The sequence below is a fragment of the Theobroma cacao genome, chromosome 9 (assembly GCF_000208745.1).
Source record: "Theobroma cacao cultivar B97-61/B2 chromosome 9, Criollo_cocoa_genome_V2, whole genome shotgun sequence".
Lineage (NCBI taxonomy): Eukaryota > Viridiplantae > Streptophyta > Magnoliopsida > Malvales > Malvaceae > Theobroma > Theobroma cacao.
Genome location: NC_030858.1, coordinates 27,808,560 through 27,835,112, shown reverse-complemented (window position 1 = coordinate 27,835,112; position 26,553 = coordinate 27,808,560). Strand labels below are relative to the sequence as shown.

Below are 26,553 nucleotides of genomic sequence, written 5' to 3'. Positions count from 1 at the left end.
TTGGACTCCACCAATCATTGGTGTATAAGATGAATTCATTATTTTTTGAAATAATAAATGACTTGATCATTATCAATGCAAGCTCTTCAAATTAAGACTTACATAAAAGGGAAAACCCCAAATTTTTTTATATTTTAATTTAATGAAAATCAATATTGAAATGAAAATTTGCAACTGAATCAGAATTATTATGATATAATACATAAAAAAGCTCTTGTACTTCTTTTTATTATATTTAATCAAGTTCTTGTACTTATTTTTAGTCAAACAAATCCTTATAACTAATTGTTGAGAAATTATTGTTAGTAAAAATGTCACTTATCATTCAATGTCATGTGACGCTAACATGTCATGTTAAAATTTTATAATAGATGATGACGTGACTTACTAATGTGATACGATGATGTAATTATATAATATTTTCACTCTCCACATCAACACCATGTCAATGTCACATGAGTATTAAATGACAATTAATATTTTCACTTATGACAATTAATCAACATTTAGTCATAAAGGCTGGTTTACCCAAAATAAATGTATAAGGACTAGAAGAATAAGGATTTATTTGAATTTTTTTGAATAATTCATGGGTTTTTCAAGCATTCAACCAATTATTATATACTAAGAGACGGGATACAAAAGCGTTAGAAATATATTTGAAAATTTTTACACATTAATTTAAGGGTAAAATGCCCCCAACCTCCTAAGTTTTAATTAAAATTTCAAATAGATCCATTTGTTTTCGAAATAGATACTCCGTTCAAAAAAAATCTTTTGCTAAACACATAGGTCTACCCATTAGTCAACTGTTAGTGTTTCCGTTAATTTGATAATGTGATAATATTGAAATGATAATTTTACCCTTTATTAATTTTAAAATTATTATTATATAATTTTTTTAGTAATTAAAAAAAAAAAGCATTGTTGGTGATTAGTGCTCCCTCTCTCTTGGGGAGCACTGGTCTTAGGGAGTTAGGGAGCACCGATTGATGCTCCCTTTTTTTATTTTTTAAAAATCTAATAATAATTTTTTAAATTAATAACGAAAAAGGGCATTTTAATACTTTCACCATCTCTGTTAACGGTGTTTACACTTTTTGGGTGGAGTGTTCATTTCGAAAACTAATGTACCTGCTTGAAATTTTGATCAAAACTTAAAAGTGTAAGGGTATTTTACCTTTAATTTAACTATATATGTATAATATAATTTTTAACGTAATTTAGTATTCTAATTTTATAATTAAATGGATAGATGGAAAACAACCCTAAACTCTTAATCTTTTTATAAACATTGCCAAGCATAAGCTAAGCATTCATAAAATTTTGGATTAAGTAAATATCTTTTTACCCTTTTTAGATGAAAGAAAAAGACAAACACCAACCTTAAAAAAATAATTATATATATATATATATATATATGCATATTTAATAAGTATAACTATTGATTTGTAAATATGATATAACTTAATGCATTACATAGATAAAAATATTTCTTTAAAAAAATTATTCTTAGTAAAAGTGTTTATAAATTGGGCTCCCAAGTCAAATCCCAAACTCGACTCAATTCGGTCAATTTTGAGTATAATCTCTCTCTTCAAATTGAGCTTGAGCTTGAGCTTGGTCTTTCCAGGTGTTTTTATTATGTTATTTTAAAATCAAGAATGTAAACTCTAAAATATAATATTTTAATATTTAAATAAAAATGTATAAATGAATGTGACTTGCCAAGCTCGAACTTGATATTTAAAAGGGTAAAATACTCTAATCTTTGTAAATTTTAACCATTATTCCACGCGAGTCCATTAGTATTCAAAATGAACAGGTCACCTTAAAAGAATATCTTTCACTAGATATGTTAATGTTTAATTATTAATCAATAGTTAATGTTTCCATTAAGTTTGAAGATGTGGCAATATTTCTCATACAATTTTACCTTTTATTAATTTTAAAAATTACCACACTATATAAATTATAATTTTTTACATTTAAAATTTTTTCTCTCCTATTAAAAAAAACTCTCTCTACCTTACCTCTCCCCAGCCAACCACCTTGAGACTGAATCTGGCCGAGGAAAGCCAGATCTGGCCAAGGAAGTGTGGCTAGATCACCCTCCCTTAAGGGAGCATTGAGCTCGATCACACTCTCTAGGGAAGCGTCAATCTCAGCCTCTCCAAGGGAGCACAAGATCTGGGTTGCGCAACCAGATCACACTCCCTTTGGGGTGATTCGGCTGAATTTGACATTCGCGGTTAGATTCAGCTGCAAAGTGGTTGGTCGGTGTAAAGAAGCGTTGTTGGTCGACTTAAGAGAAAAAAAATAGTAAAAAATAGTAGAAAAAAAATATTTTAGATATTTCACGTTTACCCGTTATTATCATATACATGTATGAGATAATTGTCTATTTAAATACTAAAAGACTTATATAGAATTATAATTTAACCCAAAGAGAATCAAAGTATTTTATGCTATTTAAAAGGGGACAGTCAGATGTCACGTGCGGTCTACGAGCACCTCTTGCTCTTACACACTGTTTTGGAAGACGAAAGCAAACTTGAAAGTATTCCATCGAGAAAAATATAGAAAGAAAATTACCCACTTTATTTTTGGAAAAAGCAAAAAAAAAAAAAAAACTAAAGCCAGTAAAGGGCCAGGTATGCCTTTTCAGTTTTCAACACAATGTCACAATTGACAATCCAATGACTAAATAATAATCCCTTGAACCTTTTTGAAAGTGCTTTGTATCCTTCGAAAACCAGTAAACAGGAACCACTCTCTCTCAACTTCTTCAGTCTTCACCAAAACAAAAAATGGCAGAAAAGAGAGAATATGTGGTAATGTTCCCCTTCATGGCACAAGGCCATATCATTCCTTTCCTAGCATTAGCCCTTCACATAGAAAAAACAAGAAACTATAAAATAACCCTTGTAAACACCCCTCTTAACATCAAGAAACTAAGATCATCCCTGCCTCCGACCTCCTCTATCCAACTCCTTGAAATCCCTTTCAATAGTTGCGATCACGGCCTCCCTCCAAACACTGAAAATTGTGATGTTGTTCCTTACCAATTTGTCATCCGACTTCTTGAAGCTTCAGCTTCTCTCGGGACTGTTTTCAAAGATCTTATTGAAGATATCATACAACAGCAGGACGGCCAACTCCCGCTTTGCATAATTGGAGACATCTTTTTTGGGTGGATGGCTGGAATTGCTCAGGAGCTTGGCGTGTTTCATGCAGTGTTTAGTGGGGCTGGTGGGTTCGGTTTGGCTTGCTATTACTCCATCTGGCTAAATCTTCCTCATAAGGGAGTAAAGGCAGATGATCACTTTTTGTTGCCAGATTTTCAAGAAGCTTCAAAGATACAGTTCACCCAGTTGCCTATAACTATGTCAAAGGCAGACGGCACAGATTCTTGGTCAGTTTTCCATGGTAAATATCTGCCAGAATGGGCTAACTCTGGTGGGATTTTGTTCAACACAGTGGAGGAGTTCGATCATATTGGATTGACGTATTTTAAGCGAAAGCTAGGTACGCCAGTCTGGCCTGTCGGGCCAATATTGTTGTCAATCGAAAACAGAGCACGTGTTGGCAAAGAAGCAGGAATCACACCTGAGTTTTGCAAAGCATGGTTAGATACAAAGCCTCAAAATTCAGTGTTATATGTCTCTTTTGGATCTATGAACACCATCTCTTCATCACAGATGATGCAGTTAGCCAAAGCTTTGGAGGTAAGTGGCAAGAATTTTATTTGGGTTGTCAGGCCACCCATAGGGTTTGAAATCAATTCAGAATTCAAAGCCAAGGAATGGTTGCCTGGAGGATTTGAAGAGAGAATTAGAGAGTCAAAGAAAGGGTTGGTAGTGCATAAATGGGCACCCCAACTGGAGATTTTATCCCACAAATCTACATCTGCTTTCTTAAGTCACTGTGGATGGAATTCTGTGCTGGAATCACTCAGTCATGGGGTACCATTAATTGGGTGGGCTATGGCGGCTGAACAATTCTTCAATGTGAAGTTCTTGGTGGAAGACGTAGGGGTTTGTGTGGAGGTGGCAAGAGGAAAAACTTGTGAAGTTAAGCATGAAGATATCGCAGCAAAGATTGAACTAGTGATGAGTGATTGCATGAAAGGAAAGGAGATGAGAAGGAAAGCTTCTAAAGTGGGGGAGATGATCAAGAATGCCATGAAAGATGAGAAAGGTTTCAAGGGTTCTTCTGTCAAAGCGATGGACGATTTCTTCAACGCAGCGAGGACAATGAGGGGACAGAATGATCAGAAGCAACAAAAGGGTAGGACTCAAAACTTAAAAGAGTCAAAAAGAGGTTGATCTGAACAGAGCAACAAGTCAAAAATGTTGGATGAGAAAAAGGACCTGGAGCTGAGAATTATTAGGTGATTGTCTTGCCCCTTGAAAAAATCCAAGGCTGGAAAAACGACTACTCCCTTTTTTCAATTTTCAACATCTCTCTTTTCTTATTTCAGTTCCAGCTTTCTGCACTATAAACATTTATTATCACCACTTTTTCCTTCTTTATTTTCCGGTTTGTTTACATGCTCGTGCATTTCCTATCTAGTGAGGCGTGCACTTCCAATACTATTCATTTGAACCCCAAATGAACTTGGTCCAATATTTGATGGATGAGGAGACCTGATATCTGAATGACCAGGGTGCATGGAAGAGTGCCAATAGGGAATCAACTTTCCTCTGTTCTTGAAACTGATATATGACCCCCAAGAGTAATATCCAAGGATAGTAGCCAGTTGGTACAATATTGATGCATGATTTTCTTTTTTTGTTTTTTGTTCATGTCTAAGTTGGACAACACAATATAAAGACAAATCTCTTTCATATCATAAACTTTGTTTTTCTCATTTTGTATTTGATTTATGTCTTCAAATCACAGTTTCAGACTTTAATATTTAGATGTCCCCTTGGAGATCTCCCGACTTCGTGCTCACCGAAACGGTATTTTCAACAGCAAAAAACGAGGATTGCAAAAAGGAGCAATAAAGCCAGCATATGTAAGGACGCATGTATGAATCCTTGTGGACGAAAGGAAGAAGTATGTCCTGGTTCCACGCGATACACGACTTCAAGGGGCATCATCGTTAAACTTTGCTTTCGAAAGTTTGTCTAAGTTGTTCATGATTTTCTTTTCTTCTTTTTTGTTCATGGATGAAAGTTGCATCCAGCCATTAGGCTATCCTATCTATCTGTTCACACTTACCTTCCATCAAAGAAGAAGAAAAAAGGTTTTTTAACGTAAACTACATAAACTGTTGCGGCAACAAATTAAGGCTTTCTAGTTTCTGCTCTTCTTTTTCTTTCTTTTTTTGTTGACTTGGTAAAAAAAGGCCTGCCTGTTGGTTGCTACTTTCTAGTCCAAAGCAGGAGCCACGAAGTTTCTCGTGCCCCCTTTGGATCCTCCGCCAAGAGAAAGGCCAGATGTTATCGTTCCAAGGGGCATCATCGTTAAACTTTGCTTTCGAATCTAGGGCAGGGTACTGTACTGATTAAAATTTGATATGTCAAATGAAAACAACTCTAAAAAGTGATACCTCGAGGCCCACCTCAGCTCCAAAACAAGAAAACGAATCAAAGGGTTGGTAGATGGCCGAGCTGTCAGTCAGATGGTAATTGGTAGTACAATCTTTTGCAAACCACTTTTCCGTGCTTGGTGGCAGTGATTTAGATATTTTACAAGCATGTAGGTTAGAAGCAGATGAGAAGTTAACGGCCTCCGATTCAATGTCAATGGATTTTTTATACTCCCTAAATATTAGATTTAATTTTATTTATATAACGCATCAATATCAATTAATATTTAATTTGACGAAAGTTAATTTTTCTTTACAAGAATTAATCAAAATTGAATGACCCATTCAGCTGAAAAAAAAGAAAAAAATTAATTGAAAAATGGTCTTCGTACATGAACCTTTTTACTATTTAAGTTTTGAAACAATATTTTTTTAACACATTTTCTTAGCTAAATTTAAGGATGTACAATATATTAATTAAAAATCTTTTTATAAATATCATCAAAATAATGGTATTGATTAGCGTTTCTTCTCATTAGATTAAATGGTATCATATCAGACCTACCAAAACCTGCCTCTCATACTAAATATGCTAAGAGAAATGTATTGATTTATCTCTACAAATGTTCATTTTTGTTTTATGCTAAACAACTTGTTTCCTTCCTTTCTTAATTCAAGAACTATTCAACCCAAATACTGGATAAGAGACCTGGTGGGGTTCGCTTGTTGACTTGTTGTTATGTTATGCATGATTAGCGAAAGTAGAGTTGGCACTTTTTAGAACTATATGGTGAAGCTAACTTTTAGAATTAATTACTTTGGGGGGTTGAAGTGATGAAAACAGTTTACCAAACAAGAATAACATCAAAACATAAACCAAAACGTCATATTTTAACTGGAAATACTTTGTTGGCCTTTATAAAATGCTACAAATTGCTTCAAAACTTTCCTACTTGGTACATGTGAAAAGAATAATGAGAATATGAACTGACAGCTTACCCTAAACCGCACTTTTCTCAACTAAAAGTCTGTCGCAACTCAAATCTAGGGACTATGATTGGTATACGAGTCCCGAGCAAGTCCCAAAATAACAAATAATAAGACAGAACATATGTCCAAACTAAATATATACAATGACTCACTTAAATATCATGAGTTTAAATCTCTTTACAAACAAATGCACCTTGGCACATCTTTCAACATATCATTGTGCTAAATCAGAAACAAAAGTGCAATTATGCACCATATACAAAAGATGCTATAACTTGGCTAACATGATGGGTCCAAGACAGAATCAAATGGCAACTCCATGCCTACAAACCAAAAGCAAACTGAGACCAAGACTAGAACTAAAACAGAACCAGCAGAGTGGACTTGGTGGATTGGAGGTGCCTACCAGATGTCAAAAAGTCCGTCTATTAGACAAACACTAACCACTCGCTTCCTAAGCAGGGATCTTGAAAGAGCTACTATTTGCACAAGGTAACAATTAACTGAGATGTGTCTTTCATAACTCAGTGAGTGAGCATAAAAAGAAAACAAGTTAAATATGGGAGAGTTTTTATATAAAAATAGATAATTCAAAAGTATACAATGTAAATCAAACTTATAGACAAAAGCAGAACAGGTTATATTAAACGTGAGATGTGCAAATCGAATACAAAGCAATTATGGCATACTTAAAGCCAATTCAAATATCAAATAAAGAGTAACTTGAAAGTCCATCTCATATGCAAATTGTATATGCATATAGCTTGTAAACCAAATGTACAGAAATAGGGCATGCTCAACCAAGGTAGATGCCACATAAAGGTTGGCTTAAAACCCATCATATTACCCACATTTACCTAAGGAAGGGTTTTGAATCATAACAGAGTTCATCAAAATTAGATTGTGGTCTTTTACCCGTATAACTCAGATTTCATTCGAGCATCAAATGCTCTCATTGACTAACTTCCTTTATTAATCATATTGCCTCACTTAGGCACAAGTCAACGTGATCTCGATCCAAACCAGAAATAAGAAAGGAAGAACATGTATAAATCTAACAGAGACTATTAAGAAGAAACAAATTATATAGCAACCAAGTGTACAACCTAACGCATAATCAAGTCAATATAAATGTCCAATAAGGACTGACTCGGAAGTCCATCTTACTACCCAACATACACACAAAGGGGCCTCGAAGTTTTTCAAATCTTACCAAAACAATTTTAGGGTTCTATCCCACCAACAGATTTCATTTAAGTATCATGCATTCATATCAACAGATTTCATTTAAGTAGCATGCATTCATATTAATTAATAAGCTTCATCAAACTAATACCCCATCTAACTCAATAAACAAAATCAAATTTCTTCCCAAATCAAAATTCAGAGCTCCCTCTTTGGGGCTTCACCAACCAACACATTATTTGACTCATTATCTCTCATGATCTACAATCACAACTAATTTAGTGAGGTACAAGCTTCTCACTAAACATGACAAAATTGAACTAACCTTAGTGCCATGTCAAATGCCAGATACCTTTAAGTTCATGTAGATATCATAAAATAGAATTTAGACAATAATTCACCATGGACAGATTTCATCATTTATATCAAATGCATTGGGAACTTACCTTTTCTTTTGCTGTATAGAAATCCTGATTTGAACAAATTGCCAAATTGTGGCATGAAAAATATTGGACTTAAAGCAAGGCTCAGATCTTTAACTAAACTCCAATTACAATAGCCCTTTTACTAAAGCCTTTCCAAGATTTATTATTTCTAACTCCTTTGTCTTAAAGAATTAAATTCATAGTTGATTATTCTCAATCCTAAGATGCTTACCAAACCGAATAGATTATAAAATGATCTTTCAAACAATATACGCATATATGCCAAGCATATCCTTAAAGCTAATACATAACCTGACCCTTTAAATCATAGCTACACATCAAATTAGATTTTATTTATAAGGACTATTCCATAGAGAATACATTTGTAGGAAGCAGAAGCTTACCAACAACCAAATAGACAGAGCCATCATACCATGGCCAACCGATGGAAATATAGAGCTAGTCCAATGTCAAACTGTCGACGGCATATCAAAGTCATCATCGAAGTCACTAACTAAATATCAAAGTCATCGTCCAATGCCGTAGTCATTGACAGAATATCAAAGTTATCATCCAATGCCGTAACCATAGATGGAATATCAAAATCATTGTCCAATGCTCTAGCCACCGACAAAATATAAAAGTTATCATCTGAAATTAGAATCATTGGATAGAATTAGAGCATTACATCGGAGAATCACAAGCGGGACTCTTACCACTATCCCTACTTACCACCATCCCTGCAGGCAAAACTAATACTCATCAAAGCACTACAGGCAAGAATCACAAGCTTGACTTTTATCACTGTCCTTACTTACCACCATCATTACAAGTAAAACTGGTACTCATCAAAGCACTGTAGGCAGAACTTTTACCATCGTCCTTGTTTACCACCATCTTTGTAGACAAAACTGGTACTCATTAAAGCACTATAGACGGGAATCATAGGCGAGACTCTTACCACCGTGACGGGAATCATAGGCGAGACTCTTACCACCGTCCTGCTTACCACCTTCCTTACAAGCATTAGGCAAAAAACCCTATGCAACACATATATGTATGCACATTCCATAAACTCAACAATCTTTCATCAAACAAAGAAAACAATGCTCAATAAACCATCATAATGCAGACATAATGATGCTTGATGGACTACCATAATGCAGGAACATTAACACATTATAGAAGCAATTGTGTTCACTGAATTAATAACAGGCAGAACAATAGGGTTGTGGGCCCTATACCTCAACACAGAGAAAATCATGCGCAATAGCCATCATAGGGCTCATCACAAATCAAATAAAAACTGTAGAAAAACATTGAGGATTTTAAAATGTCTTTAAAGGGCTTGTTTCCCATTTTCAAATTGTGTATATATAACTTGTATACATATACATGAAACCTTTTTTAAAAAATCATAATCATTGCTCAGACATAATCAAAATTCCAATCTCATAATCAAGCAATGGCCTAGGTGTAATGCTTCTAGGCTAACATTTAAAAATGTCTCAACTGGTGTTAGCATATAGATATATACATACAAAAACTTAATTATTTATTTTATCTCAAAAGAATACCCCATTCACAATTACAAGAAATTTTCCACCAACATCCCACTCAATTCTTCTTTGCTCACCAACAATCTCCAAGTGCAGCAACAATCCCCTTAAGCTTGTATTCTCCCTTAACAAAATATAAAACCTTATTTCTCAGCTTTCAAATAAATTCAGAGCATAGTTTTAACTCAACCTTCAACAACATTTCAACCACAACTTCTACTTCTAACATCAAAATGCATAAATCCTTACCTTAAGTGTTAAATTTAACTAGCTTAACTCCAAAGAATCACCAACTCATGGGAAAATGGTTTAATTGAAGTAAATAATAGAATTTTAATCATAAACCGATCAAATAGTAAATTAAGTTATTAATAGAATTTTCTAAGCTTCAATCACCTCAAAAGTAGCTTGAACACCAATGGAAGGCTTGGGGTTTCCAAAAGCAAACAAATGAAGCTTAGTTTCTTTCAACTCCAAATGGGCAGACTACCTAAAGCCAATTCATATATATTTTGCAAATTGTACTATAGGTCTCGATACCTATTATTAATGTTTTGAGACTTTAGTGTCTTTTCAAGCCAAAATAGTAAGCCTCCCTTCATGTATCGGAACACTCTTTAATTATTTTCATACTTTGTATCAAAACTGACTAAAACATAAGCATAAGTTTCATGTATTGGGACATCTCTTTGGCGGTCTTGAAACCTCATGTCCGTTGGAAAATTTCCAAAACATTATGGCTTATGTATCAAGACTCACTAGCTCATGTCTCGAAACATGGCCCAAACTTGTAAATTTTTTTATGGTTTCAGCACTTGAACACTAATATACTTAAGCTTATTTCACATACTAAGTCTCCATACTCATTTTTCATTCATCCAACACCAAAAATCAACAAACAAAACCCATATTTTTAATGTGCATACCAAATCAAAATGACAAATCCTAACTAAGCTTCAAAACATTTACGCCATTAATCATTCCTTAATGTCTATGCATAATTGGCATAGCTCCCTTTACTTATACCTTGACGTTAATATATTATCACTCATTAGTCCTCAGGCTTATCAAATATCATAATTATGCACTAAAACACGGATAACACATATCCACATATTCGCATCAACTCTTAAAGTAGTCTAATCTAAACTATTTGTAGCTTATATTAGCCTTCACCAAGGTCAGGGGTATTACATATTATCTCAAGTTCATATACATACATGCACCTCTCATGTCATGGCCAATTGGTTAGTCTAATCAGATTTTGCATGACTCACTTAACCTCCACTAAGGTCAGGGGTATTACAAAAACATTAGTAAATATTATGTTCTCCCCTTTTTCGCTTTGATCATTTCACTCTTTTTTTCTACCAAGCTAACTTTAATCTACTCTAAATAAATAAGTTAGTGTTATGTGCAATTCCCTGGCTGAATAACATTGATTTATTTCAAGATATGGCTACTTATGGTCTATTAGGATGACAAATGATTGTCCGAAGTGTTAAAGATATTTATTTACTATTCTTGTTAGTAATCCTAATTTTTAGGATTTAATGGTTTGTTATTTACCAAGTCTTTAAGAAGTGGTTTGTTATTTACCAATTGTGCAAGTAGTTATGCAATCATATGCTATTGCACATTAGAATTAGTGGAACCTATTTTAATGATATTAACTGTTGGTTTTTACTTTATAAAGAGCAATGATTGTAAATTCCACAAAGTAAGTGAACAAAAGTTTATCCATTCTGTTTTTATCTTTTTCCTTTCGCTCTACAATTTATTCCTTTATAACAGTGGTATTAGAGCAAGGTTGGTGAGAAAAGTGAGGCGGAGTGATAAAAAAGGTTAGGTACAAAGAGTAATATAACAAAAAACTTTCATTCTACAATTTTGTGTTGTAGTAGTGAGTGTTTATGGCGTCTGAGATTTTTGTTCAAGAAACTATTCCATGTTTTGATGGTCACTATGATCATTAAAGCATGTTGATTGAAAATTTCTTGAGATCAAAAAAGTATTGGCAAGTCATTGATTCTAAGGTAGCAAAACTAGCCACTAGTGTCACGTTGATGAATGGACAAAATACTAAACTTAAAGCACTGAAGTTGAAGGATCTTCAGGTAAAGAATTACCTTTTTCAAGCCATTGACAGATCAATCTTAGAAATAATTCTTTGCAAAGACACCTCCACAAATTTAGGGGTCAATGAAGAAAAAATATGTAGGGAATGCAAAAATGAAACATGCATAACTCTAGGCACTTCGCACCAATTTCAGGACACTACGAATGAAAAAAGGGGAGTTTTGTTTTAAATTTCTTCTGAAAAACAATGACAATCATGAACAACATACGAATCAATGGCAAGAAAATGAAAGATGTGATGATCATTGAGAAAGTTCTTTAATCATTGATGCTGAAATTCAATTATGTTGTTTGTTCCATTGAAGAATCAAAAGATATTAATTCTCTTTCAATTGATGAATTGCAGGGTTCATTGCAGGTTCATGAGTAAAAAATGAACCAACAAAAACAAAAGGAGCAAGCATTATAGGTCGCAACCAATAATCATTTTTCAACACCAAGTAAGGAAGATCAAGGAAAAGAATGAGGCAAAGGAATCAAAGATCAGAGATAGCCACACCAAAAGATAGAAAAACAATCAATCTCATTATTCTCAAGGGAGAAGAAAAGGCAGTGATGGTCATCACTCAACAAATTACAAAACAAAATTAGTAAACAAATCAAAAGTTGAGTGCTATAAGTGTCACAAGTATGACCATTATAAGTTTGTATGTCGAACTAATTTAAATAAACAACATGGAGAAAAGTCAAATTTTGCAAAGAAAGAAGAAGAAATTTCTCTCTTGATGGCATGTTATGCTAAAGAAGAAAGCCACCAACACTTGTGGTATTTAGATACCGACTACAACAATCATCTACGTGAAGAAAAGTCAATGTTTTCATAATTGGATGAACCATTTTGCAACACTATGAAGTTTGGCAACAACTCTACAATTTCTATCATGGACAAAGGAAATGTAAAAATTCACATCAAAGAAAAATCCAATCAGATTATTTCTAAAATTCTCTTTATTCCAAAACTAAAAACCAACTTGCTTAATGTTGGTCACCTCCAAGAGAAGGGATATGTGATTTTTATCAAAGATGGAGTTTGTCGCATTCAAGATAAAAAATTGGGCTTAATTGCTCAAGTTAACATGATGGCAAACTAGATTTTTTCACTACATCTCAACAACACTACTCAATCATGTTTCTTTGCAAGATTGAAGGACGAGGAGTGACTATGGCATTTTTGCTATAGACATCTGAAGTTTGGTGGTCTAAAAATGCTACAACAAAAGAATATGGTGGCTGGTCTTCCACAAATTTAGAGTCCTTCTCAAATTTGTGAAGATTGTGTTGTTGACAAACAACATCGAGATCATTTTCTAGAAGGAAAATTATGAGAGCAAAGAAGGTGTTGGAGTTAGTTCACTCCGATATATGCGAGCATATCAATTTGACATCAAATTGTGGTAAACGTTATTTTATAACATTCATTGATGATTATTATAGTAAAAAAACTTGGGTTTATTTTTTGCATGAAAAGTCTAAAACATTTTCAGCTTTTAAAAACTTCGAAGTGCTTATTGAAAAGGAAAAAAGCATGTATATAAAGATTCATTGCAGTGAACATGGTGGAGAATACAACTCACAAGAATTTGTAAATTTTTGTAAGGAACATGGAATCTAAAAGTAACTTATAATAGCTTATACGCCGCAATAGAATGGCATTTTAGAGAGGCAAAATCTTACAATCTTGAATATGGTACAAACTATTTTGGTAAGAAGAGGTATCCTAAGAAGTTTTTGGCTTGAAGCAAATAATTGGAGCATTCATGTATTGAACAGAAGTCCCACACTAATTGTTCAAACCATGACACCTCAAGAAGCTTGGAATGGACGTAGACTAAGTGTTGACCATTTCAAAATCTTTGGTTTCATAGCTTATGCTCACATTCCAAATCAGAAAAGAAGAAAGCTTGATGACAAAGGAGAGAAATGCATTTTTCTTGGTGTTAGTGAACATTTAAAAGCGTACAAATTGTACAATCCTATCACCAAGTAAATCGTCATTGGTTGTGATGTGATCTTTGATGAAGAAAAATTCTAGATAAGGAATGAAAACAATACCAAACAACAAATAAAAGCTGATTTTGATGGAGAAAATGGAGATAAAGGCACCAGCCTTTAGAAAACGTCTAGCCTATGGTGAACGAGCAATCACCAATCAATGAAAACAATTCAACAGTTGAAGCTAATGATGAGCAATGACCTTGACGAGTTAGAAGAAGACCTGTATGGATGGAGGAGTATGAAGTACAAAGAATTAACAATAATGAAGAATCACTTGTTCAATTTGCTTTATTTTCATATTGTGATCCTTTAGTTATCGAAGACGATGTAAAAGAATTAAAGTGGCGAAGGCTATGGATGTTAAAATTGATGCCATTGAAAGGAACAACACTTGGGAGTTGACAGATCTTTTAAAAAGGCAAAATAACATTAACATGAAGTGGATATATAAGACAAAAATGAAGAAAAATTGTAGGATTGACAAACACGAGGCATGGTTGGTTGTTAAAGGCTACAAACAAGAGTTCGACATAGATTACAAAGAATTTTTTACTCTTTTTGCAAGACACAACACAAATAGATTGGTGATCGCATTGGCAACACAAAACTCATGGTCTATCTTCCAATTGGATGTGAAATTGGCTTTCTTGGATCGTGATTTAGAAGAATAGGTATTTATTGATCAACCTTTTGGATATATTAAGATTTGAAATGAGCATAAAGTGTATAAACCAAAAAAAGCCTTTTATGGATTAAAACAAGCCCCACATGTTTGGTACAGTCGTATTGAGGTTTATTTTTTTGAAAGAATGGTTTCGTAAATGTTCATATGAGCACATGTTTTTCCTTAAAATTAAATATAGTGAGAAAATGCTCATTGTCCTATTATATGTAGGTGATCTTATATTCACTAGAAATAATAGTAGTATGTTTGAAAAGTTTGAGGAGTCCATGATGGTTAAATTTGATATGTTTGATCTTAGTTTGATGCATTATTTTCTTGGTATCAGCCAAGATAAGGGCTCATAAATTATAATAGTAACTGGGGTTGAGCTTAATATTGTAAGAAACTGAGCAATGTCATGAAGGCCTAGTGTCAAAATTGTAAATAAAAGTAACTCATGTTAATTTATTTGGATTAGTTAATTTATTTTACTTTTATCTATAGTAAAATAGTTGTTAGTACTTAGTCATAATTGATTTTCCCTCCTTAGTTTAGTTTGTTAGTAAACTGAGTATAAATACTCTGTTGTACATTTTATTTTGCTTTTTAATGAAAAAGCTAACCGAGAATTTCTCTCATTTCTCTTTCAACTATTTTTTTTTGTTCTTACATGGTATCAGAACGGGAGCTATAAATTCCTAGTATGAATCTTAGTTTTTCTTCTTCAATTCCTTCAAATAATTTTGAAGAATGTTGAATTGTCAGATTGAATTTTCTGCTTCGGAATTTTGTTTGTTCATTTGATTGAATCTTGTGCTTGATGAAATTTTACTTCTGTTAGTTACTTTTGAATCTTGAAATTGGAAATTAGTAATGGAATCCGTATTAACTCAAAAGTCTTTAACATCAATTGTTGAAGACATGCAATCTCCCTACTATTTCTATCATATCAATCATCATGGAATTATTGTGATAAACCTTAAACTTACCTCAAGCAATTATGTGGCCTGGAGTATGTTTTTCTTGTTAGCAGTTTCAATCAGAAAAAAGATAAGTTTTTGGATAGAATCATACCTAAATCAGATAGTAACGATCCTCTATTTGGAGCATTGATTAAGTGTAATAATTTGATCCTGGCTTGGCTGTTAAAGTCTATTTCACCTCTTATAGCATCTACAGTGCTATACATGGATTCAATATCTAATGTTTAAAATACATTAAAGCTAAATTTTAAACAACCAGGCGATACTGGAGTATGCAATCTTCAATATAATCTTGGTAATGTTTTTCAAAGGAATGGGTTTATAGATTCATATTGGTACTCAATTAGCAAGCAAATTACAAAAATCGTCATATGGCCTCAAGCAAGCATCTAGGCAATGGAATTCTAAGTTTATTGCTTCATTAATATAGTATGGTTTTAAGTAGTCTTTATCAGATTATTCACTATTACTTTGCATACAGTCTAAACTCAAGGATCTTGGAATAGTGAAGTATATTTTGGGGCTTGAAGTTGCAAGGTCTCATGAGGGAATATCATTGTGTTAGAGGAAATATACACCGGACTTGTTAAAAGAATATGGTTTACTTGGTAGTAAACCAGTAACAACTCCAATGGACTATAATCAGAAGCTCAAGAAAATGGAAGAAACAGATAAAGAATGGATCTTACAGGCTATAGGCAGTTGATAGGGAAGTTGTTATACTTAACATTCATAAGGCCAGATATTTCATATGTAGTTCAAGTATTGTCTCAATTTATGGATAAGCTTACTCAAGAACATTTAATTGTAGCACACAGAATTCTGAAAGTTTTTGAAGGCCTCACCAGGACAAAGGGTTTTAATGAAATCAAATTCAGATTTAACAATATCTGCCTATTGTGACAGTGACTAGACTGGATGCCCAGGCACAAGAAAATCAGTAACTGGATATGGAATTTTTCTTGGAAATTCATTAATGTGTTGGAAGTTAAAGAAACAAGCAATAGTTGCTCGTAGCTTAACGAAGGTCGAGTATAGATCAATGGCATCAACCTGCTATGAAGTAATATGGTTGAAAAGTCTTTTGGCAGATTTTGGAGTAATTCAAACTTCAGCAATCAAGCTTTGTTGTGATAATCTATTAGCCATTTACATTTGTAAAAATCCAATCTTCCATGAGCGTACTAAGCATATAGAAATGGACTATCACTTTATACGAGAAAAGGTGCTTAGCTAGGTAACTGAACTTGCTCATATTTCAACTGAAGATCAAGTTACAGACTTGTTTACCAAAGCACTGCTGCCAAAGCAGTTTCACAAATTGCTTGGCAAGATGCATGTTCATAATATGCACATGCATCTTAAGGGGGAGTATCATCTAGGATGAGGGCTCACATATTGCCATAGTAGCTAAAGTTGAGCTTAATATAGTAAGAAACAAAGCAGTGTCATGAAGCCTTACTGTCAAAGTTGTAAATAAAAGTAACTCATATTAATTTATCTAGGTTAGTTTATTTTACTTTTACCTGTGATAAAATAGTTGTTAGTTTAGTTAGTCATAACTAATTTTCCCTCCTTAACTTAATTTGTTAATAAACTGAGGATAAATACTCTATTGTACATTTTATTTTGCTTCTTAATGAAAAAGTTGATCAAGAATTTCTCTCATTTCTCTTTCATCGATTCTCTCCGGTTCTTACACTTGGCATAAGAGTGAATCAATCTGCTGCTGGAATTTTTATTTCTCAAAAAAAAAATTTGTTGGAGAAATTTTAAACAGGTTTCAGATGAAGAATTGCAATCCTGTTAGCACACCAACCGAAATGGGACTGAAGCTTGCTAGAGATCCAGGAGGTAGGAAGAGTGATAACACTCTTTACAAGCAAATTGCGGGGAGTTTGCTGTACCTTACTGCAACCAGACCTGATATAAAGCATGTTGTAAGCCTTATTAGCAGATACGTGGAGTATCCAAATTCATCTACTTGCTGCCAAAAAAAATTTTCGGTTACTTAAAAGGTGCCATTAACTATGGGTTGCTGTACGAAAAGGGAAAAAGGTCAGATTTATTTGGCTTTACAGATAGTGACTATGCAGGAGACCCTGATGACCGGAAGAGTACACCGAGGTATGTTTTTGTGATGGGCTCAGGGGCAATCTCGTGGTCCTCAAAGAAGCAATCAATTGTGACATTATCATCCACAGAAGCTGGGTTCGTAGCAGCAACATGTGCTTGTCAAGCAATCTGGTTATGGAATATTCTTGAGGAGCTTCATTTCAAGCAAGAAGAGCCTACTCCCATTTATCGTGACAGCAGTTCAGCAATAAAGCTCTGCAAAAATCCTGTTCTACCCGGAAGAAGCAAGCATATTGATGTGAAATACCACTTGCAGGATCTCACAAAGGATGGAACCATTGATCTCATTTTCTGCAGAAGTGAAGACCAGGTGGCAACTATATTTACCAAACCCCTCAAATTGGCCGCGTTTCAAAAGCTTTGAGAAATGCTAAGAGTTTGCAATATTGAAAATTCAATTTGAGGGATGATTTGTTGCAGCAAGGTGTTATTAAACTGAATGTGTTTTGCACATCAGTTTGAGGGATTGTTAGAGATATTTATTTGCTATTCTAGTCAATAATCCTAGTTCTTAGGATTCAATGTTTTGTTTTTAACCACGTCTTTAAAAAGTGGTTTGTTATTTACCAAGTGTGTAGGTAGTTGTGGAGTCGTGCTATTGGTATTTGCTCTATAAAGGAGTGATTGTAAGTTCTGCCAAGTAAGTGTGAACAAAAGTTTATCCATTCTGTTTCTATCTTCTTCCTTTTAGTCTATAATTTGTTCCTTTAATAACACGAAGAAGTTTACCCAATAATTGGGTGTCCAGTTCATTATTCCACAAAGACCTACACCTCAATGAGAAAGCAGAGAGAGATAGAAACTGTGGAAGATGATGGTATTCAATATCATACTTCAGATAACCCGAAATACTCTCAAAATTGTAAATGATTACATTCTACCAACTTCCTTTGAGTAGACAAACTCTCTATACACATAAGAATACACTTATCATTGTCCTCTTTCAGCCTGTATATGAATTTACCAGCTAAGGTTTCGATATGAGGCCCAGTTCTATTCCAAATGAATTAGAGCATGGAAAGAATACATTATCAAGACACTGCTGAACTCCCAGAATCACTCCACCAAAAACTCACAGAAAAACTTGTTGTTAAGGATCGCACATAATGCCACCATTTCGGTGGGATATAAAGCATTTCACCTTCCTCCAAAATGCAGTCTAGGAATTCTAAGTCACGAACCTTTGGAAACTCTACATCATCCATATTGTCTAGATCAACCTTCAAAAAAGAGATCTTTGGTCAGTATTCAGCAAAAAAGCCTTTTTACTATTAAGGTACCAAAAGAAAAGTAAAACTGCCCCTTAAACTGCCTGCATAATGAAGGGGATCTATAGTAGGAGATAACTTGCATTACATATCCAAAGTAAATAGCCATAAAATAAAGGCATATAATGCTCTTGATGAAATCCAGAAGCTCTACAACTTTTTCCTTCAGCCTACCACATTAACTTTTACAGCCTTAAACATTATTCACATAACAGTTAAGAGATATTAAAAATTGAGGAAAAAAAAGGCAATATAGCACACAAATGAACAAGGAGCTACTAGAGAATGCAATTATTTAACATCGATACTAGACAAGCTTCTTCTACCCTATGCAAGGAAGTGTCTGCTCTGCTGCAAATTAACTGAGCTAAAAGCTTATCGTGCAAATAGCAGGAACAAATCTAAGACATTGCCACCTAGTTGAAAAATAATAGATGCAAGTTTAATTAAAAATCATAAGAAAGCCTAATCTGACACCAGATATGCACACTGCACTCACCAAGATAAAAGAAAACAAAGATGATTAACCAACAGAGTATTAGATAACCCAACAGGCAGGCAAGGTGTCTGAGTGAGAGAGAGAGTGTTTGTGCATGTGTCTTAAGAGACTATGGATGATTTGTGGGGATATAAGTTGTCTCATTCAAAATATCAAGTGAAATCTTGCAAAAAGTTCCGCTACCTGGCTGGAATTATTGAGCATTGTTTCACTGTATGGGTAAAGCTCCTCAGAATATGAAGCAGAGTAGAGTCTTACATACTTTTTCCCAACAACCTGAAATTAGGAAGTATAATAATGATTGAGGAAAAACTAAATCCACACAGAGATAGGTCTAAAGTGCACCTACTATCCACCAACCAATGTGCATAAAAAGTGCAGCATAAAGGAAATGAAAAATGACAGAAAGCTATTTAAAAAAATTTAAAAGAAAAAAAGGAAGAAGAAGTTCATGCCAGGCATTGGAATCAAGCATGTTAAATAGTTGAAGAGATAGAATAGCTATTTGAAGCAATACTCTTGAAGAGAAGCATAAGTCAACCATCACCAATGAATTACTGGTGCTCTTCCATAACACAGCTCAAGAAATGCTATATGCTTCCCCAACTCACATTATTACCCTTTCCATAAAGGAGATGATTGAATGAATGCCTCTAGTGGCATGAACAGTAAGACATGTGACCCCTCAGATGATTTGGTACTTACAAGAATGCATGTTAAAACTGGATATTTACATTGTGTATATTTATTTAAAAAGAAAATTAGAAGAGGAAACAGATTAAAACATTTTTAATTTCATGCGAAATCAATTCCAACCAAATGCCCAATGGTTTTCCATTTTAGGACCCCAAATCAAACACACTATCTTTTAAACTTAACAACCAGGACATCCAATTTTGCATGCAAATACTCCAACAGACCCAAAAAGTGAAGCAGAAATTAAATGCCTGATGACCTAAATATATCAAAAAGCGATAACAGAAATATATAACAATGTTGGTTAAGATGATTTCCCTGATTATGCAAGAAAACATCCCTTTATTCACTGAGTTAAAACCCCAACAGATACAAATACAATTCATATTAGGGAGACCTTGACTCCCTAGGCTGCTACTCATTATTTACTCAATACAAACTGGAAATTCTCTTTTGTGATTGATTCAGTAGATGGTAAATAGCTACTCATTTTCAAATGGCTAAAATACTAAATAAGCCCCTAAACTATCTCAAATTTCTTTAAAACAAGCCCATATTCTTTGATTATGCCCAGATAAGCTCCTATTCTATGATTTCTATCCAGATAAGCCTTCATGTTGACAAAAAGTTGTCCCATAACACACATTACCTTAACAGCTACTAAGCTCATAGCCAACTGGCATCCTTCACACTCATGGAAGACAACGTGGCTTTTTTGACATGGTAAAATTAGACTGGAATAACCACATCTTGGGTGGGAAATTTTTCCGCTCAGCCAATTTCACCACATCAGGAAAGCCACATCAACATCTATATGTGCAGAAAATACCAATTGGCCAACTGCCATTAAGAAGACATTATACAAGTACATCTTTTCGTCAAAATAAGAGCCTATATGGATACAAATCATAGAATAGGGGCTTGTTTGGGTACAGTATAATAATAGAGGCTTATTTGAGAAAAAAGAGAAAGTTCAAAAACTTATTTAGTATTATTTTAGCCTTTCCAAATCCAAACCACTTAGAGGTTTACCAATTTGAAGCCTTCCATACATGTGTACATAATATGTAAAATAATAGTACAAGATAGCATGTCAATGATAGTTCAACTCATTTAAGTATGAGCATAACAACCAGATTGGACATCTAGCTGAAACAAATCAAGCAGTGGCAAAAGGATTATATGCATTATTGCATTTAGACTTACTGAAACTGGTCTATGCATGATTGAATGCAATATAGAAAAATAAATTGTTATCATGGGGCACTATAAGAACAACCAACCACCTACCCCAACCGAAGGGAGAAAAATTTCAGACCATTAACATGTATAGCAGCACAGTAAGACAAGACAAGCTAGTACTTCTAAAATAAGCTAAGCTCCAATATAGAAGTCACATAACATCTCAAATTGGTAGCTTCAGAGTTCCCCAAGGTTTTCATCTTAAGCCTAATGAGGTTTTAAAGCAGTTTCATGAGACCACAATTCCTTTTTACCATTTATTATGAATAATTAATGCATACATCCAACTGTACAGTACCTGAGCAAGTACATTATGGTGTGGATCATGGTGCAATGGTGTCACAGTCCCAGCTGGACCAAACCATGCATTGAGAGATCTCAACTCCCCACCCCCAGCGTAACAGTAATCAGGAATAGAAATGTCTTTCCGCAGCTCATTTATCTGCCATTATTATAGAATAGCAATAATTTAAAGGCCTCAGTACACAACAGTGAAATTAAATCTTTCAAACATAAAATAAGAATAAGGATAATACTACCTGATCAAACAACTGGTGTTGTGCAAGATAGGTGGGGACCTTACTTCTGTAGCCATTAGATTGAACCCTCTCAAGAAACTGGGAAAATGTAATAAGTTCTTGCTTCCATTCTGAACATAAGTAGTTTTTTCCAACCTGAAGAGCATTTCAAACTTTACCAGTTTTCAGTTAAAAAATTAAGAAGTTATTATCTATGCATCAATTATTCTTGCCAAAAGATAAATAAAAAAAATGAATTGGAACTACATGGTTCTCAAAATACAACCTCTGTCATCAATAAGAATTCTTATTGACAATAACCAGGTGGTAAAGATAAAAGTAATTTTACAATTTTAAAGACTAGAAAATCTTCTTTTTTGGTTCATTGGATATGCAGGAGCTGGGCTAGAACCCAGCCCTGCAGGAAGTCCACCACCCAAAGAGGGTGGATGAACCATCAAGGCCAAACGCCAGGTTCCTTCAGTTAACCATTTTTAATCTCAGGGCAGTTAACCGATCATGAGTAGAAGTATATAGGCTGCTTTACAAAGTTTTCACATCAAGAATACTATAAACAAGATCTTTAGTACAGCACTTTTTTCTTTTTTTACACTTCTTGCAGCTTTGCAGAATAAATGAAAAAAACCTGTTTGGTTCACAATAGTCCCCACTGTAACAGTCCTTTTTCTGCAAGATTTATCCAACTGAGAAGATCTGAAGCTTCTTTCCCATTCTTCTTCAATAAATTACAATTAATAGGAATCATATTATCTCACAAGGATTCCATTTCTCATATCCTTTTCCAACAAAATTGTCTAAGAACTACAGATAATCACATGAAACTCAACCAAAGAAGTAAGAAAAAGAATAAGGTAACTAACAGATTAGAAAGGGTTTCGTTAGGAAAAAGCTTGAATATTTGCAAATACTGGGTGTGTGTGCCCACTAGGTTGGCTGATTGTGACAAGGTAAGCAAATTCTAGCTCTAGTCGCAATACTATTCTTGACATGGGATAAATAATTCAGAATCAAGAAGGTGTAGAAGGATATTCGGATTCAAAGTTGGCAACAATGGCTCCATCCACTAAGGATTATTAGTTCAGTGGGGATACACTTGAAGATCCATTATTTGATAACCTTGCAGTCAGTAAAACCATCAGCTATGCGAGTCTTGGCAGGTGCCTAAAGATGGAGTAAGTTAACTACAAGGTCTACAAAAGAAACAAAAGCATCAATATCTTTAACCTAGTAATAGCTCATTGAGCATATGAATAAATGGTTCGCCTCCGGAACCAAACTAAAACTATCAAGATCTATGTAAGAATACAACAGATGAGTTGCCAACCACGTTAAATTATCAAGATCCACATACTAGCGCACCTTAGCTTAAATTCTGGGAGCAACCAATTAAGATCACTAACAGAGTAAATAGTCTCAGTTAAGCGACTCAAGCTTGCCTAGTAAATGTATGATGCCCTGGAACATCCCTAAATCAGGGTAACACCTATAACTTCAAATTATGTTGAAAAATAAAAAGCAAAAAACTATTTAAACAAAAAAACAAAAAACATATATTTAGCTAGGATATAAGGCATAGAATATTGTCTGAAGAAAACAGAATAGAAAAGAGCATTTGTAGTGACTCTGATCTCTACTGAAATTTAATAACAAACAGGAAGATTAATCACCTCAACTGGAACTGTACGATCACCAGCAACCCTTCTTAAGTAATCCATATCATTCCACCTTGTCCTGGCTGCCCAATGTGTCATACAATCAGTAATTATAACTGGAGAACCAGAAAGGAAATATTCGCGTAGAAATCCCTCCAAAGATAGGGCAGACCTCCTCCCCACAATCTTAGAAGACAAGGATCTTATTGGTAAAATCCGTAATAGCTACAGGATGAAAAGGCAACAGAATGAGTCATAAAATTCAAAATATCATATTCCCACACCAATTTCTCTTTATCAGCAACATACCAACCAACGTAATCACAAGCAACAAATTACAGCAAAAAGGAGGTCAACATGATAAAATGATGAAAAGAGAAAATATATAGTGTCAACAGCAGAACTAAAGAAATGGGAATGAGTGAGTTACCCTGTTTTTATTTTAAGTTATCAGTTTAAAAAATAAATACTAGATATAGCAAATATACCCAATTACACCTTCCAAAAGTTGAAAACCCTTTAGGAACAGGCAAGTGTGAGTGTGTCATACAAAGATACTCTTCCCCCTTTCCCCTGTGAACATGTGTCTGTATGTCAAGCTCATTGTTCATTCTCAACAAATACAAAATAAAAAGATAGAGGATATTTGTATAATAGAATCCATATGACAACAAGTTACAAGAAAAAAACTCTACATTTCTGTAAACATCAAATCCAAATTAGCCACAAAGAACAAAGTACAGCTCCTATAATATTATGTCCTGATTGTTTAGCGCATTGAAGGCATATAAAGAATAATGAAGCAAGAACCAAATGATTTTATATACTCAAAAATATAGAAAAGGTTACAAATAGTATTTATAACCCACAAAAAGGATCCAAAGCTCAAAGAGTTGCCCAATGTCAACATTTCACCAAACAAGCAGATGTCAAATAAACAAACAAATACTTATAATCAAATAAAAAAAAAACCCTAAACTACACTCTGGAAGCCCAAAGATCCTAAATTCTAACATATTATAAATATGATCAGCCAAATGGGCATTTAAAGTCACATAAATAAGCATATAAAGCTCAAGAGGACATTAACATTTACATGGCAATCAGAAAAACTAATACTATAATCAACTCACAGAAGAGAAAACCAAAGCTCCATTTGGCTGTTGGATTTTCTATTTACATTTTGATTTGTTCCAAAATTGATGAAAAGCAAAAGCAACTAGTAAAATGCATAATCTTATTTAATTAAAAAATGAAAACAAATAACTAAAGTGTAACCTCAGTCAAGTATAAATCTATCATATAAAGGAAAACCATGCATTTTGTTATTGAAAAAATAAAGAAAGATTCATTTTCCATTTTTAATTATTAAAAACATTATTTTGCCATGTATAGAAACACTCTTTTTGGCTATAATATCAAAAGGAACGACCACAAGGAAACTACACTAAACCCATAACACAAAATCCTTTAACATTATAACTATGCTCAACCAAAAGCACGAACATAAATACATCTGGTAAATGGGTACACATTGGTACTAATCGTGATTGGTTAAGATACTATTCTGCTTTTTCATTTCAAGGAGGAATTACGAAATTCTTTCTATAAATATAACCTTTACCACTGCCTTTAACAATTTCCACATTAGTCAGAACAAGCCAAAAAAAAATGTAGAAAACGAACGTTACCTCGGACTTATCAAGCTGCTCCGGACACACCAATAATCGACACCTTGCTTTTTCGGGATCCTCATTATCAGCATCAGCTCCTCCGTTATGATCCCGTCTTGCTTTGGCGGCCGAAACGGCTTCGATTGCGGAGTCCAAATCTTTCCTAAGCAAAGGACCGCCCATTATGATGCCCATATCCAAAGCCCTAAGAGCATCTCTAAACTCACCATTCGAGAAATGGAACTTGGCCATGTGGAGGCACGCCATGGAGTAAGCGTCACGCCAGACGGGGAGAACGGAGTGCCAGGGGCCAGAGTGAAGTTGCTCCCATGCCATCTCACGCGCCGCCTCGGCAGCCCGTTGGTCGCCGGCGGCAGCTAAAGTGGCCATGCGAGCATAAGCATAGCCGCCATGGGAGGTGATGGATTGGAGAAGGGCAGGGGACTCGGAGTCCAGGGTTGGAGTTGAAATTGTGGTAACGGTGGAGGCGGCGGACATAGGTGGCAGTGAGGTGATGCAGTGGGGGGAGATATTTGGTGAAGGTGGGGTGGGGGTGTGTTAGGGGCATGCACTTTTTACTGATTAGTGACGGGAGATATTTGGAGAGGGTCGTTGGATATTTATACCATGGATCTTATAATCATTGCTATTTGTCTAAAATCTATTACATTTTCTTATCAAAGTAGTAGGCTTCTCCAAATATTAAATCTTGGGAATTTGTGGTATCAATTCTCCCAAAATAAAAACTATAGTTCATATAATAACAATGTTACTTACTAGTAATTAGCAAATCATATTGTTTCCATCTCAATTAATTCAATTAAGAGATTTTAATATTATATTTGAATTTAGATTTGATGTATTAAAATATAAATAATTTTTAGACACTGTCAACCCACAATCAAATAAAAAATTATATTTTTTAACTTTATCTCCCTAAATTCTCTTCTACATTTGTTTTTCACGCCCATCAAGCGAGCAGTAATACTAATATGTATTTTTGTGTGGATATGTGAGGGTGAATGGATGGTTATCTTGGGCCTTGTGTTGGGTGCAGTTTCTTCTTTCTTTGGTTCATGACTCTCTGAGTAGTCTGGTTAATGCTATGAAAGATATAATTGCGAAAAATAGATACTGGCTAATCCTTTCCACTTCATTTATTGAGAAACAAATAAGTATAAAAGTTATACAACTAATCAGGGAGACCTTACATTCTTCTTCTCCCATCAGTCTTCTCCTTCCATTCCTCCCCTAGTTTTCCAACAAAGGGTTATTAGTAACGGATAAAAGGCAACATTTTCATTAAAAAGAAAGTGATTATTTATGGTAGGAAAATGCGATCGGTAAGCTTACATTCCCACCCAAAGCT

General features: G+C 34.3%; 2 protein-coding genes across 3 annotated transcripts; one reads left to right on the top strand and one right to left on the bottom strand.

Moving 5' to 3' along the window:
* Positions 2,633 to 4,873, top strand: LOC18589756 (UDP-glycosyltransferase 92A1). The gene has a single exon (XM_007014871.2). It carries the CDS (start codon positions 2,811 to 2,813, stop codon positions 4,326 to 4,328), a length of 1,518 nt encoding a protein of 505 aa, XP_007014933.1. The 5' UTR covers positions 2,633 to 2,810; the 3' UTR covers positions 4,329 to 4,873.
* On the bottom strand, positions 18,412 to 25,796 carry LOC18589751 (lysine-specific demethylase JMJ30). Of its 2 annotated transcripts, XM_018128448.1 has the most exons (6): positions 25,203 to 25,795; positions 23,527 to 23,736; positions 21,860 to 21,994; positions 21,619 to 21,762; positions 19,566 to 19,658; positions 18,412 to 18,835 (listed from the first exon to the last, which is right to left on the bottom strand). In XM_018128448.1, the coding sequence occupies exons 1-6, from the start codon at positions 25,680 to 25,682 to the stop codon at positions 18,647 to 18,649; spliced, it is 1,251 nt and encodes a 416-aa protein (XP_017983937.1). In that variant the 5' UTR covers positions 25,683 to 25,795; the 3' UTR covers positions 18,412 to 18,646. The 2 variants fall into 2 exon arrangements, with proteins under 2 accessions (XP_017983937.1, XP_017983938.1); XM_018128449.1 differs by lacking the exon at positions 19,566 to 19,658 and having other exon boundaries at positions 25,203 to 25,796.